Source organism: Dendropsophus ebraccatus, unplaced genomic scaffold (genome assembly GCF_027789765.1).
Source record: "Dendropsophus ebraccatus isolate aDenEbr1 unplaced genomic scaffold, aDenEbr1.pat pat_scaffold_601_ctg1, whole genome shotgun sequence".
Taxonomy (NCBI): Eukaryota; Metazoa; Chordata; class Amphibia; order Anura; family Hylidae; genus Dendropsophus; species Dendropsophus ebraccatus.
This window is the reverse complement of record NW_027210200.1, coordinates 52504-69171: the sequence shown is the minus strand read 5'-3', so window position 1 is coordinate 69171 and position 16668 is coordinate 52504. Positions and strand designations below refer to the sequence as shown.

The window sequence follows — 16668 nt, the reverse complement described above, 5'->3', positions numbered from 1 at the left end:
ATAATGGGGCCCGTGGAGAGAATAAGTGAATAAATAAAAAAGGAATTAGGGTACTCACGGTTCAGCGCTGTCCACATAGAGAAGTGTCAGAAAGCTTAAATGAATGAATTTAATATAGTGAAAAATATATTTAATATAGCACAAATATGATGCGTTTCGAAGACATACGTCCTCTTCATCAGATAAAACAAAGTGCATAACATAGGATAGCAGGAGGCTTACTTAAATAGGCTCAGGTACAAAAAAAGAAACACCCATTAGGGGGCGTTTCCAATTGATGAGATGATGATGGCACGGCACAAGGGGAAGATGTTGGCGGGGAACACGAGGGGGAGACAGTGGCAAAGTACGCTGGGGGCTATGTGGGTACTTGTGATGTATGTTGGCATAATAGACCATACTGAAAACATTTTTTTTTTTCTCATCAAGAAATCCTGAAGGCATTTCCTAATGGTTTTCTTAAAAGTAAAAATGGATTAGTGTCAGGAAATCCTGATGCTTTCCTGATGCCATTTGAGGTCTTCTGATCAGGATTTCCTGACAGTAAAAACTGACACTGACGTGTGAATGGGGCCTTATCCAGCTAACTGGTGGGGAACATGAAAGGTGATACAGTACCGTACACTAGACAGCTGAGTAACGGCAGCTTGGTTCTATGACCTTTTGTAAGAGGCCTTTTTCCTCTTTGTATGTAAAACTTTATTAATATTTTTTCTTTCTTTATTAGACTATTTCTTAATAAAGAAGTTTCTCTGCACAAGCTAAAGTATTTCTCCATGGAGAATGATGGGGGTTGCCTGGTTTGTGTCTCCAGTGGATAAAGAATTGGTTGAAGCACAAAGGAGGGTAAAAGGATTATAGTTCATGTTCTAACTATTAGCAAATACATGTAGAGTATTATAGTCTTTCTTCTACTTAATTCATAGAATGGGCAAACTGCAGTGCATGATCTGAAAGGCAAAAAAGTGGGTTGTGCAAATCCAGGTTAGGCTTTGGAATTTGCTTGCCCAGTGTTCATTAATAAGTAGGTAAAAATGCACCAATAAACCTCAAATCCACATGGGCCCAGATTCATCGGGCTGACTGAAACCGAAACTGTTTGGTTTTACCGATAACAACCAATCACAGCTCAGCTTAGTGCACTTGAAAAAATTTAAAGCTAAACTGTGATTGGTCAGTATGAGAAAACCCAGTCAGCTTTTATTTAAGGTAGGTAAAGTAAATCTGGCCTTCAGAAAAAAGCACTGAATAAAGAAATTGTCACTTTTCAGAGAAAATTTGCGTAGAAATCAGTGAGAGCTTGCAGATTTTGAGTATTTCTACTAATATGAACATACCCTAAGGCTACATTTCCATGTAGCAAGAGTGGCAGAATTCCGCACCGCGGAATGCTGCCAGCCTCCCTGTCATAATGAAAGTCCTATGGGAGGCTCGCGCGCCTCCTCTCCTCGGTGCTGAAGAATAAACATGTTCATTCTTCAGTGCCGAGAGAGGAGTTGCGCAAGCTTCCCATAGACTGTCATTATGACAGGGAGGCTGGCGGAATTCCACCACTTTTGCTATGTGTGAATGTAGCCTAATAGTGTCTTTTGTGAGGAGTCCTGGTATTAAACTTATTAATACTTGTTATTCTGCAGCTGGTCAAACATTTAGAAGCTGAACTTGGCGTTATCGTCCAGCCCATCAAAATATACAATTTGCGTTATTCTTCCAGATATGGTCAGCAGCAATGTCTTCTGATGGCGGTGAAGCACAGGTAAATACTGTTTGTTCTTGTGGAGTAAAAGATACTTATACCTTTTACAGAGGCCTTTGGCAAATACAGAGGCATTAGAAGCCCATAGGGTCTCATTGTAACTATATAATAAGGTATACAGTATGTTGACAATGTGGACAATACAAAATGTGATGTGAACACAGCTTTATTGTGACAATCGAAGGCTACTTTTGCAAAAGGCGCATAGAATGTTTTTGTACATAATATCTTTTTAAATCTAAGATTCTAAGATTTAATATTCAGGTGTGTGTTTACAGACTTCTTTAGAACTTTCTATTATCTTTTCTTCTCTATCAGAATTTTGCAGACTTGATGGCAAATGGTAGTACTATGTGGCCAGGTTTTGAACTTCTAAAATGGATGGTTGGTCTATCGATTACACACTGCCAGCAATAGGTGAGAAAAAATCTTCTACATTTACTTCACATTACTTTTGAACAGTGTTGGGAATATCAAAGGGGAACACGAGGGAGATACAGGGCTGCTTTCTTATTATACAAAGATAGACAGAAAAACCGCTCACATTCTCTGGTATGATATGATAAGCAAAAAGCTTAAAATAGCATGCTGATTAATGTGCAAAAAAAGTGACTTATGATTTAAAGTAGATTAGAAATAGAGGATAAGAAGTTTCCACAGATAGGAACAGTGGGCTTGATCAAATTTAAAAGGGTTGCAACAGTTCTTAGCCTACACTTTAAAAAATAAAAGCTGAATCGTGGTTGCTAAAGACAACAATCTGCCCATTTTTTGACTCCAAATTAGGACCTTTCACATAGCAAAAATGTAGCATGTTTGTGAAATCATATGTGGAGCGCTGCAGTCAGAAGTTGCAAAAGTGTTAAGTTGGACAAAATATACAACTGTATTCTTCATAATCTTTAGTCATGTGACTAGACCAGACCAGACAACCTGCTGTTGTTAAAGGACAACTCTCGTTAAGAAAGGTTTAACCCTGTTCAATCCCCATCCATAATCTAAGCTTGACTGTTATAGGTTTTTACTACATGAATTGGCTTGTTGTCTGCAGCAGATCCTGAAGCCGCTGAAAATTTCTGTTTATAGATGAATAAGATAATAGATAATAGAAAATAGATGCATACTGTGCTTAATGTGCTAAGCAAAAGCAGATCGAGATAGTAATAGGCAGATACCACAAGAAAGGAGTAGGTACTCGGAAGTTGGCTCTGAAGTGCAATGCATGCTGGGAGATGTATTTCCCTCGGCAGATGTCATGATGTAAACTTGGATCATTTTGTAAAAGTTTGAATCTGGGGCTAGGAGCAGCATAGACAAGTAGGAAAGGGGTCAAAAAATCGATAGGGATCAGTGAGTGCATCTATATGCTTTTTGTGCATTTTATTTTTTTTAATCCATCGCTGGAGTTCCTCTTAAAGTTCAGACCCAAATGAAAGACATGAAGGAGGGGGGCTTAGCTGATGCTGGGGCGGAGGGGTAGAAACACTGGTCTGTCTGCCTTCTCCAGAGGATCTGAACTGTGTCCAAATGTCAAATCAAGGCCTGTATATGTATACAGCACTGTCTACTGAATCTAATCCCCTAAATCCGTTTCCTTTACCTTGATGTCATCAGCAGTTAAGCGCTTACTATAAATCATTCCTTGCTGTTCTGCTGTTTCTTTTATTTTTGCTCCCATAGCACTTTGAAAGGCTAGTACATCAGTAACTGCTCCCTCCACATGCTATCTATAATAGTGTACTGTAAATCATCCTCCAGAACAGGCTAGCGTGGTTAGTCCATTGAACTTTTACCAGCCCTGTGTCATGGCTTAGCAAGAGTTTGTGCTGTACTGGGGGATTTGTTTGTCCAGACAAGTAAGGGAAAGAAAGTACCTGTGTATACTAATAGAAAACAACTCAGCGCTGATCCTGCCTCTTGGAATGAAGAGAATGAGAAATAGCTGTGCACCATGGATGGGGCTCTTGATGGACCTATTAAGGGCGCTATAATGAAGAGTTAATTCTGAAGAGTTAATCTAACAAAATCATGCAGGTTTATAGATTTTTTTTTTTAACTGGCATTTTGCACATTACCGAACTCTTTGCACCCATCCACTAACTACTTTTCTTTTTGACCCTGATGCAAAATGTGTTTGCTGACTGATAAACCATGATCCCTAAGATGAAATCACTCTTCTGCTCCAAACTTGCCTCTGCGGTTAAGGACTTAAGATCTAGGCCACTGCTCAGCAGGTCTGGAGCAGATTACTACCAACCTAAACTAGAATTTCTTAAACTCAAATGCAAGGATTTGGAGAATTGGTTGAGGATAGAGTTCCAGAGTCCATCCTTAAAGGGGTAAATGCTTAATTAGCCATGCTGCGGGGGCATCATGGCTATTTAAGCATTTATATCAGACAACCCCCTTATAGGGGTACTCTGCAGAAAAAATTGTGTCAGAAAGTTATACAGATTTGTTAATTACTAGAGATGAGCGAACCTCGAGCATGCTCGAGTCCATCCGAACCCGAACTTTCGGTATTTGATTAGCGGTGGCTGCTGAAGTTGGAATAACGCCCTAAGGCTATGTGGAAAAATATGGATATAGTCATTGGCTGTATCCATGTTTTCCAGACAACCTTAGAGCTTTATCCAAGTTCAGCAGCCACCGCTAATCAAATGCTGAACAATCGGGTTCGGATGGACTTGAACCCGAACCCGGTTCGCTCATCTCTATTAATTACGTATATTTCAATATCTTAAGTCTTCCAGTATTATGAATTTATGTATTTCCTGCATTAGGGCCCTTGCATACTACGGAAATCACAGAAATTGCCGTGGATTCCGTTCTCTCGCCCATTTCCACCCCCGCGCTCCCGTTTGAGGTTCTGCCAGTCCCATAGGCTCCATTCTATAGTCAGGCGGATTCCATCGTTCGCCCAAAGAAGTGACATGTCAATTCTTTGGGCGGATGGCTGAATCTGCCCAAGCATAGAATAGTGTCTATGGGACGGGAGCTGAGAGTCAAGCGGAAACACACGGAAACCACAGCAAGTTATCCATGTGATTTCCGTAGTGTGCAAGGGCTCTTAAGGGGAACTCCGGATATGAAAAACTTGTTTTCTATTAAAAGTTATATAGATGTGTCTATAAAATGTATTACTGTATCTGTACAGTTCTGCCACACTGGTAGCTGATAGAAATCCAGTAAGTGAAAAAAATGGCCCCTGTGCCAATTCACATTGTCTCCTGCTCCTGCTGCTATCCCCCCCCTAGGAGACAAATCTTACATGCCTCTGTCTGACATTGTGTGTGTTTGCTGATGATGTATACAGGGGGCAGGGCGTGATCTCACAGGAGGCTTGCTGGATAACCCAATCCCCTGACTGATTCACCATCTCTGACCGAACAGAAGTAGCTTCTGCAGTAATTTTACTGATTGTAATGGGTGGGGGCAGTGATGATCACATGAGGGAAAGCATTGCATTCTGGGAAATGCCAAACCAGGAAGAACAGAAACACAAAAAAACGCAAAAAAAACCAAACAAATGGATTTTTGGTAGTTTCAAAACTGGGATAGACAGGTAAGTAATGCGTTATGCTTCTGCAGAAGTTTCATTTTTTAACCTCCTCCTGGAGTTCCCCTTCAAGTAGAAGTTGTAGTAGTAGTAGTAGTAGTTTATTCCTAGCCTAACACAGTGCTCTGTGAACTGTCCAGAGCAGTAGCAAATCCATTTTGAAAATCTCTCCTGATCCCTCCTTCGAAGAAGTGTGTATTTTAAGTCTAAGACCAGAAGTTTTGCAACAGCTGGAGAGACGCAGTTTGACACCTGTGCACTATTTGTTCCTGGCCTCTTAAAATACAACTTTTGCTGGTGGTTTGCCAAAGGTCTATAACAGACAAGTTCTTTAACAGGGTCACTTTATTCATCTTTCACAAATATTCAATTTTTTTGCTTCTCTCCTACCTTCAAAGAAGAAATTGGAGAATCTTTGTTTCTCTAAACTGGTCTGTTGTAGTTCTTCCCTTTATCAGATCTGTATTATTTCTCCTCCCCAGACTTTGGTAAATACTTGTGATCAAAGTATTTTAGTAGTGATACCTTTATTGGCCAACAAAAAATTGTTTGAATTGTGATCTTTCGGGATTCAAAAGATCCCCTCGTCAGACAAGTTCACAAATGAATGACAGCACAACATTTTAGGGATGTTACTAGCAAGAAAAGAAAGACATCTGTGAATAAGGGGGGGGGATATACATCACATAGATTAAATACTTTGATCACAAGTATTTTCCACAATATGAATTTTTTCTGGCTAACATGGTACTATACTATATATTTTTTGCTCCCCAGACTGAAATTGAAATTTTAGGGAACATTAGGAACATGACCTGGGACTTACTATGTCCCTCTAACACTGGCACCACTGCTCAACCACTATCTTCAGAGGAAGCATGATATGCCTTGAAGCAATCCTTTATGCAGAGGCCGGGGTGATCAGGATAGGTGTCTCACCGGAAAATGGTGTCCTTCCTGATTCCCCTTTTACAGCACACTCTGCAGTTCTTCTGGGGTCTCCCCTGTTTTCCAGTATGGGGGACGACACCTGGAAAATGTTGCCCTGGTACGATATGGGGTACTTCATATCCAAAAGCGCTGGTCCGCTCCATGGCTGCCAAATATTAGGTCTCTAATTACTGCTTTGATTTTTTCGGATCGTGCCACAAGCTACAGTAGCTGGGGCAGCAAGGGACCGGAAGAGGGGGATGCTGGTATAAAAGTTATCCCCGTATAGGTGGTAACCTTTATCCAGCAGTGGGAAGATCAGTTCCCAAACGATCTTCTCACTAACTCCGAGGATGGGGGGGGGGGGGAGCATTCTGGGAGTTGGATTTTTGGTGTCCCTTCCAGTCTAAATCTGCCTAAGTGTACCCTGAGGCGCTTGTGCAGCAAGACCACCACCCCCCCAATCCCCCCACCCCAAATTATTTAATTTCTGCTGCATCAACAGGGGTCCATGCATGGCGTTATAAATTAGTGTGGCTACAAGTTTGTTTGCGCCACCATCAAATTTATAAGGTCATCAGAGAAATAGAGTTTGAAAAAGCCTATTTCTCTGACACCTGTGGGGTCAATTTGGATTCCTTCTCGTGCTGCAAAGCCAGGAATCTGGGGCTAATAATTTTGGGGGGCTGGGGTCCAGATGGGGTCACCTTTCTGGGGGGCAGGATGGGATGACATGTCTGGAGGGCAGGGGGCGAGATGGGATGACGTGTCTGGGGGGCAGCCCGAGGCGTCCTCCTTGGACACCTACGTGGATATTCATCATCACTAGATGATGACCGCCTGGAAAAACTGGGATACAGCCATAGCCATAGGCTGTATCCACCCTCTCCACGGACTGGTCAGACAGCGGGAATCAGAACCCGCAAGTTCAGGATTATACTAACCCGAACCTCGGCTGGTTCGCTCATCTGTAATGATGGTGAATGGGGGAAAGAAGGATCCCTTTATTCATCCTCACTGGCTGTTTTGGTGTTGTAGGCAATAACAGCGTATTCCTCCTCTACCGAAAACACCCTGTGGGCCATTTTTATATGGAGATTAGTTTATAGGGTATGTAAATTGTGTAATGTAGTGTAGTGTAAAACTTTATTTCATGTAATTTTATTTTTTTTTAGTTTTTTTTTTTTTTTTACGGTAAGAGAAAAAAAACCTATGCCAAAAAAGACTTGTATGCATGTATGTGCGGTACTTATCAGCAGACAGTGGCAGTAGGATATAGAAAAAAAGGGCGGGGGGAACCCTTACATCAAAAAGGTGGAGTTGCTGATCAGCGGTGCACTTAAGTAGGATGACGATCAGCACTCAGCGGCGGTAGGGCGCATAAAAAAGATTTTTAAAAATGGGGTAAAAAAAGGGAAAAAAAATCTTACCCCAAGGCTACTGATCAGTGTATATTATACTCTGATCAGCCGCTAGGGGGAAGTAGAGCGAAGCTGCTGAAGATAGATGACGGGGAGCCGAAGACGACGTTGGACCGCCGGATCTTCACTCCGGACGCCTGGATCAGGTGAGTATGTCTAAGCTGAATGCTTGTTTAGAAAGATACAGCATTTACATTGCCATTAAACCATCACAGAAGTTATTTTATACACTTAGTAACCCCTGTGTCTTAACAGTCAGTACAAGTCTGGAGTCAGAGTGTCAGGGAGCTTTATACTATAGAATAGAAGAAAGTTGTCGATCTCCAGCTTCATAAAACGTAATTCTTTATTTTATGGCATCAACATCTAAAACATACACTTGAAAACATGCCGAAGCGTTGCGAAGTAAACCCTCTTAATCAAGCGTGTTTTTAAGTGTATGTTTTAGATGTTGATGCCATAAATAAAGAATTACGTTTTATGAAGCTGGAGATTGACAACTTTCTTCATTCCTATGGTAAAGATCTCACGTGCTGCCAATCTGGAGAGCCATAGACATATTAAGTGAACTTCATATGGTGAGCTGATAATAACTGTTCTTTGTCCACTGAGCTTTATACTATATCTTCTGGCAGCTGGGATGTCTTTTTGGCGGATTTCTGAGAATTTGCTGTTAAACCATTGGTATTTTGTTGCTACTGTCCATGAGAGTGGCTTGAAGATCTTGTAGTTGTGCTAGGCATTGTCTTGGTGATAACTTTGTCTATCCGCATGTATTGAGAAGACGGAAGGGCTAGTGAAGATTAGTCCTGGTGTGCATCGTGTTACTTAGTTAATTAGATCAGCAATGTAGTTTGGGCTGAAGTTGAACTCATTTTTAGAGTTAAAACGCACCCGTGTAGAATGAACCACCCCAGAATTAAATCCAATTGACCAAGGACTCGGTTCCCTCTGCAGTCTTCCAGACAAAAGCATTGAGTCCTTTGTGTGAAAAAAATACCCCTCGACAGTTACAGGCAAGTCGATTGTTGGTGCGACTAGATGATGTTATGAAGGATAAGAGCCAGTTGTCAGCCACCGGCATGCAAGTAGAGTGAGAGGGGAAGCTTTATTGTCGCTTGTATAAGCGTAATTCACACACTTGGATGATAGGTAGTGTAGCAGATACAAGTACAGGAGGAGAGTGTTGCTATCTTGGTTTACACTTTTTTGTTTGCGCACTTTTAATGGTTGTGTCTCGGTGTACATAAATGCAGTTTGCTCTTTTGCTTAACAAGTTGTGTTGTTAGTCACAGTATGTGGTAATGCAAGAAGAGACTGCGTCACAGTGGAGATTAGGCTGTATCTTGGTTGATATAGAGGCAGCATTCTTTTGTTTAACATGTGGTGCTGTAAGTCGCAATACCGGAAGAGACTGTCACAATTGAGATTAGGTTGTGTTATGACTAGACATGAGCAAATCGCTTAGAAGTTCACTTTGCGAATTACTACAGTTAAACAATTGTTGCTGTCAATTTTGTTGCTGTCAATTTTTTGTGTATGACTAGAGATGAGCAAATCGCTCAGAAGTTCACTTTGCAAATTACTACAGTTAAACAATTGTTTAGCTGTAGAGAAGAAGCAAGTCAGGCAAATTTGCAAAAATTCATCAACATAAAACATTTTCGTTTCAGCTTTGCTTTTTTTTAATGAAAATTAGCTAAATTACAACAAAATATGCTGTATTAAGTAAAAAAAACTAAAAAGACTTTCGGGTTTTAATGTAAAGGGGTCCCGTCTAATGTACTGGCCGCCACTCCTTTTGAATAACAGAATCAGCTATCCCCTATTATCAGTGTGAACACCTATTATCCCCACAAGGGCGCGTGTCAGCATCGGAGGTCACGTCCCAGAACAACTCCACTGCAAGGACGAATGATAGGTGCCAGTTACACCAAACATATTTGCTATTCATTGCACCCTCCATCCCATTGACAAACAAGGATTTACATTGCTACTTAAAGGGGTACACCAGGCCAGGGTTATTTTTTGTGTATGGCCGGGGAGGGGGTGGATATAGAAGCTCCATGGGTCCAGCGCGGGGTCCCTGATCGCGCCGCCCCGTTCTTTCGCTGCCGCTTTCTGGTCTGAGCTGCGGCTTGAGACGTCACGTCTCAAGGCAGCTCAGACCAGGAAGCGGCAGCGGGAAGGGAGAACGGGGCGGCGAGATCGGTTGCCGGCGCTGGACCAGGGGAGGTAAGTGACCGGCGGCTTCTATTTCCACCCCCTCCCCAGCCATACACAAAAAATACTGAACGATTAGTGAAAAAAATGCAGAACCTGAGTGAACGAATGTGGATTTACAGGGAACCATTCACCCCGTGGCCCCCGGCAGAAACTGACATACAGTGACATAAAGGTCAATATACTTACCACATCGCTCCCGGTCCCGTCCCGGATCCCGTTGTTGACACGGAGAAATCGACGATTCTTCTTCTTGCGCCCATTATGGTAATGAGCGCTGCCGGGTCCGAAGTCCAGCCTTCTCCCCGCCTCCGACACTTGATTGACGCCGGGTCCTCCTCGTCTTCTTTCTTCTCGCCGGATCCCACGCAGGCGCCGTGACAATCATTTTCGGCGCATGCGCAGTTCACAATTGAAGCCGCTCCGCAGCTTCACTGTTTACTGCGCGTGCGCTGATTCGCTCGAACATGTATCCTGTTTACCGCGCAGGCACAGAAGAGGTGACGAGACCATCACAACGGCGCCTATGGACGTTGGACTCATCTCAGCTCATTACCATAATGGGCGGGAGAAGAAGAATCGGCGATTTCTCCGTGTCAGCAACGGGATCCGAGCGATGTGGTAAGTATATTGACCTTTATGTCACTGTATGTCAGTTTCTGCCGGGGGCCACGGGGTAAATGGTTCCCTTTAAGGATAATTTTAGGTTCAGATCTAAATCAGCGATCAACGACATAAGAACAATTTTCTATCGTTGCTTGCAATTACAGAGAACGATTATTATTTAACCCCTTAACGACATCGGACGCAAGTATACGCCCCCGCAGGGTGGGCTTTAACGCAAACGGGCGTATACTTACGCCCGATGTTTCTCTGGTCGCTGTGTGCTCACACACAGCGGTCGGGGAAGATGGCCTGCTATAATGTATAGCAGGCCATCTCTGCTCATCGGCACGAGGGGTGATTAACCCCTCCCGTGCCGACGATCGCTGCTATATGCTGATCAATACAGATCAGCATATAGCAGCTGAAACAGCTTTCCGGGTCATCGGTGACCCGGAAAGCAATGGCGATTGGTGCTTTCCGAGATAGCACCAATCGCCATTAGTGTCCCCAAGAAAGATGGCGCCGATGCCACCCCCACGATCGCCGTGATAGGCCGGCCACTACCGGCCGGCCCATCATGGCGATCAAACTGTAAAAAAAACTGTTTTGTCGAGTTCTGCACCCCTCAGCTAGGTAGCTGAGGGGTGCAGAACAGGTGTGTGTGGTGCAGGTGTACCATACTCACCTGAACTGGGCGTCCGGAGCGAAGATCTGCGGTCCGCGTCGTCCTCGCGTCTTCTTCGTTTCACTTCCGGGTTCGGTCGTCCGACGTCGGAAATCTTCGGAAACGCTCGGGTCCTCGGGTTCGGCGGGTCTCGGCAATCTCCGGCAGCGTTGCTCTACTGCCCGCTAGCGGCTGATCAGTGAATATCATTCACTGATCAGTTGCTTTGGATTAAAAGATATATATATTTTTTTCCCACTTTTTTTTTCTTTTTTTGCGCCCTAACGCCGCTGAGTGCTGATCAGCATCGCACAAAAGTGCGCCGCTGATCAGCAACTCCTCCTTTTTGGCGTAGGGGCGTTTTTCCCCCCTATATCCTACCGCCACTGTCTGCTGATAAGTGCCGCACATAAGTGCGGCATTTATCAACAGCTCCTTTCTTGGCGAAGGGATATTTTTTCTTACAGTCAAAAAAACACGTAAAAAAACACTACACTACACTACATGAAATAAAGTTTTACACTACACCACTACACATTTACATACCTCATATACCAATCCCCGTATAAAGATTTCGGCGTGAGAGGCATACGTTATTATTGCCTCCGACACCGAAACAGCCAGTGAGGATGAATGGGGGGATGCTTCTTTCCTCCATTCATCCTCATCATCCAGTGATGTGTCTGGGGGTAGCGTAGCGTACGCTCCCCCCCAGACACGTCTTTTCCGCCAGTACCGTCCCAATAAGAGATCACGGTATGGCGTGAAATTCTCCAAAACTCTGGGAGAGTACCTCAGGGTACACTTACAGATCCAGGGTACGTGCACACTGCGGAATGGCGAAGGATAACCCTTTGTGCATTCCGCAGCTGGCACCCGCCGGCGGACTAATGGAGGCGCGCGTCTCCACCCGTGTCATAGACTCCATTCTATGCACGGGCGGATTCCGTTGTCTGTCCAAAAAATGAACACAAACCCAATGCACAAAGGGTTATCCTTCGCCATTCCGCAGTGTGCACGTACCCTTAGGCTGGGTTCACACTACGTATATTTGAGGCTGTATATTTGAGGCTGTATAGCAACCAAAACCAGGAGTGGATTGAAAACACAGAAAGGATCTGTTTACATAATGTTGAAATTGAGTGGATGGCTGTCATTTAATGGCAAATATTTGCTGTTATTTTAAAACAACGGCTGTTATATTGAAATAATGGCCGTTATTTACTGTTATATGACGGCCATCCACTCAATTTCACCATTGTGTGAACAGATCCTTTCTGTGTTTTCAATCCACTCCTGGTTTTGGTTGCTATTAAGACCACAATACTGACTGAAATATACGTAGTGTGAACCCAGCCTTCGAGTGTATGAAGGAAGGGACACCCAAATCCAGCCCCCAGATGCCTCCCCCCCAATCCTCCGAGTTAGTGGGGAGATCGTTCGGGAACTGATCTTCCCACTGCTGGATAAAGGTTACCACCTGGACGGGGATAACTTTTATACCAGCACCCTCCGGTCCCTCGCTGCCCGAGGTACTGTAGCTTGCGGCACGATCCGTAAATATCAGAAGTAGTAATAAAGCCCTAATATTTAGCAGCCATGGAGCTGACCCAGCGCTTCTGGATATGTGGGACCCCATATCGCACCAGAGCAACATTTTCCAGGTGACGTCCCCCACACTGGAGAAAGGGAGACCCCAGAAGAAGTGCAGACTGTGGCGTAACAGGGGGATCAGGAAGGACGCCAGTGTGACACCTGTCCTGATCACCCCGGCCTCTGCATACTGGATCGCTTCAAGGCGTACCACACGTCATTGGAGTTCTAAATTTTCTAAATTCTGTCCCTTATTCCTATTTCAGGGGTCACGTTGATCCAGGGATTATTCTGATCGCCATTATGGAGTCGGGAAGGAATTTTATCCCTGTGATGAGGCTACTGTTGTCTGCCTCACAAGGGTTTTTTGCCTTCCTCTGGATCAACACAGGTTGAATTTGATGGACACCTGTCATTTTCAACCTTATAAACTGGCCTAATACCCCCAAATAAATTAGAATGGTCCATTTCCCCAGCTAAGTAGGTATGGCCGCCGTTCCCATTAGAGGATGCCATGATGCAATTACAAAGCCTCTGTGCGGCCAGTACAGTAGAAACCCCCCACAAGTGACCCCATTCTGGAAACTACACCCCATAAGGAATCTAACGAGGGGGGCAGTAGGGATATGGCCCCCTGGTGACGGCCACATTTGGCCCGTGAAAATGAAAAAATTGTATTTTTTATTTTCATGGCACATGTTTCACTTATGTGCCCGTCACCAGTGGGGTCCATATGCTCACTGTACCCCTTTTTGGATTCCTTATGGGGTGTAGTTTCCAGAATGGGGTCACTTGTGGGGGGTTTCTACTGTCCTGGCAGCACATGAGCTTTTTAATTGCGACATGGCCTCCATCCTCCATTCAAGCCTCTAAATGGCGCTCTGTCCCTTTGGTGGCTTGCCCTCTGCCCATATGGCACATTATATCCACATGTGGGGTATTTTCGTACTCAGGGGAAATTACCCTGCACGTTTTGTGTTCACTTTCTTTTTTAACCCCTTGTGGAAAGGAAAAAAATCAAGGCTAGACCAACATTTAGTGTAAAAAATGTTTAATTTTTACACTATATCATTGATCTTGTCTTGATTTTTTCATTTTCACAAGGGGTTAAAAGATAAAAAAAAAAACACTAAGTGTGTTGAGCAATTTCCCCTAAGTACGGAAATACCCGACATGTGGACATAAAGCGCCATGCGGGTGCAGGGTAAGCCTCCAAAGGGAAGGAGCGCCATTTGGCTTTTTGAGGCTGGATTTGGCTGGAATGGATTTCGAGGGGCCATGTTGCATTTAAAAGGCTCCTGTGTTGCCAAGACAGTTGAACCCCCCCACAAGTGACCCCATTATGGAAACTACACCCCTCAGGGAATGTAACAAGGGGTGTAGTGAGCATATGGACCCCACTGGTGACGGGCACAAATGTGGAACAATATGGCGTGAAAATGAAATATTACATTTTTTACACTATAATGTTGGTTTAGCCTTAAATTTTTTATTTTCACAAGGGGTTAAAAGAGAAAAAAACCCACAAAATGTGTAGAGCAATTCCCAGAGTCCGTAAATACCCCACATGTGGACATAAAGCGCCATGTGGGCGCAGGGCAAGCCTCCGAAGGGAAAGAGCGCCATTTGGATTTTGCAGGCTGGATGTGGCCAGAATGGATGATGAACGCCATGTCGCATTTACAGAGCCCTTGTGCTGCCAAAACACTGGAAACCCCCCACAAGTGACCCCATTCTGGAAACTACACCCCTCAAGGAATCTAACAAGGGTGCAGTGAGGATATGGACCCCTTGATGACGGCCACATTTGTGCCGTGAAAGTGAAAAAATGAAATTTTTCCTTTTCACGTCTTATTGTTCCACATTTGTGCCCGTCACCAGTGGGGTCCATATGCTTACTGAACCCCTTGTTAGATTCCTTGAGGGGTGTAGTTTCCAGAATGGGGTCACTTGTGGGGGGTTTCCATTGTTTTGGCAGCACGAGGGCTCTGTAAATGCGACATGGCCCTTGAAATCCATTCTAGTAAAATCCAGCTTGCAAAGGCCAATTGGCGCTCCTTCCCTTTGGAGGCTCGTCTTGCGCCCGCTTGGCACTTTATGTCCACATGTGAGGTATTTCTGTACTCGGGAGAAACTGCGCTACATGTTTGGTGTTTTTTTTTTTCTTTTATCCCCCTGTAAAAATGAAAAATGAATGCTAGAACAACATTTTAGTGTAAAAAATAGAATTTTTCCTTTTTTACACCACATTGTTCTGAAAATCTGCGAAGCACCTGTGGGGTCCAAATGCTCACCGCACCCCTTGTTACATTCCTTGAGGGGTGCAGTTTTCTAAATGGTGTCCCTTTAGGGGTGTTTTTTAGGTTTTGGCACCCCAGAGCCTCTGCCAACCTGAAGTGGTACGGTCAAAAATGACCAAATATAACGGAGGTGTTGAAATTCACTAGGTGTTGAAATTCCAATATCTTTATAAGATATTGGATTACAATAAAATCTCTGCACAGAAATTAAAAATTTTCAAATTTCTTACACACTTCGCTTTTCTTACACACTCCCTTAAAGGGTTAAAAACCTTTCTGGATGTGCTTTTGCTGAGTTTGGGGGGTGCAGTTTCTGAAATGGGGTGCTTTGTGGGGCTTTCTAACATACAGGCCCCTCAAATACACTTTGAACCTAAACAGGTCCCTAAAAATATCTGATTTTGAAATTTTACAGAAAATTTGGAAAATTGCTGCTAATGTTTTAAGCTTCCTATTGTCTAAAAAAAAAATGAAATATAGTTTAATAAATGCCGCCAACATAAAGTAGACATGTTGCTAATGCTATTTAATATATAAATTATATGGCATAACCATTTTCTGTATAAGCAGAAAGGTTTCAAAGTTTGAAAAATGCATTTTTTCACAATTTTTCACGTTATTTTGGGTTTTTTCATAAAGATTCGTTATGAGTATCGACTCCAATTTACCAGAAATGTAAAGTACAATATGTCACGAGAAAACAATCTCAGAATCGTTTGGATAGGTAAAAGCATCCCGAAGTTATTAATGAATAAAGTGACACTGGTCATATTCATAAAATTTGTCTCTGTCATTAAGGCCATTTCAGGCTCTGTCCTTAAGGGGTTAAATTCGAACTTTATAACGATTTTTCGCACAATAATTGTCCCGTGTAGTAGGGCCCTTAGACTCGTCAAGTATGCCCCCTGTCACCCTTAGCATTCAACCTATCTATTGACTCCTTATCTGCACACGAGCTCCCAATACACAGGCATTAACCTTAGAAACCTCTTCACTAAATCTATCCTTCATTACAGCTTGGCAGAAAATGCCCTACGGCGGGCATTCAGGAGCCTTTTCAGATGGACAGATGTAAGCATTAGTTGATTGTTAGATTATGCTAATTGTTGGACTTCTAATTTAATTTAGGTCGGTTAGTAGCTTGGGCATCTTAAAGGGGTAGTGCGGCGCTAAAAAATTATTCACAAAATAACAGACATTACAAAGTTTTACAACTTTGTAATGTATGTTATGTATGTGAATCGCCCCCTTCCCCGTTTCCCCCCACCCCCGCACGTGGACCTGGAAGTGTAGTGTACCATACATATCTGACGCGTGTTGTCCCCCGTCCCCGATCTTCTGTCAACAACGTAATCTTCGGGAGGCCGGTCAAATCGCTGCAGCCGTCCCTGATGCCGCCCCCCTCCCCCTCTGCCACGTCATCGGCTGCTCACCCGCGATTGGCTGAGCATAACTGTTGTATAACTTTGTAATGTGTGTTATTTTGTGAATAATTTCTTAGCGCCGCACTACCCCTTTAACTCTTAAGTATTTGACAGAGTGAAGGGTCCAGTTAAAGGTGGTTCTGCATTAATTATCTGATCTGGTCAGAGGGGAGAATTGTCAGATTCAGAATC

At 43.6% G+C, this 16668-nt stretch overlaps 1 protein-coding gene across 1 annotated transcript in view; it reads left to right on the top strand.

Moving 5' to 3' along the window:
- The first annotated feature begins 821 nt into the window (after positions 1-821).
- LOC138777657 (fatty-acid amide hydrolase 2-like) overlaps positions 822-16668 on the top strand; it is a 34479-nt gene continuing 18632 nt past the window's right edge. The window contains exons 1-3 of the mRNA XM_069956321.1: positions 822-846; positions 1715-1756; positions 2075-2173. Coding sequence (XP_069812422.1) covers positions 2134-2173 — 40 coding nt within the window. The 5' untranslated portion in view covers positions 822-846; positions 1715-1756; positions 2075-2133. The remainder of the gene's footprint in view (positions 847-1714; positions 1757-2074; positions 2174-16668) is intronic.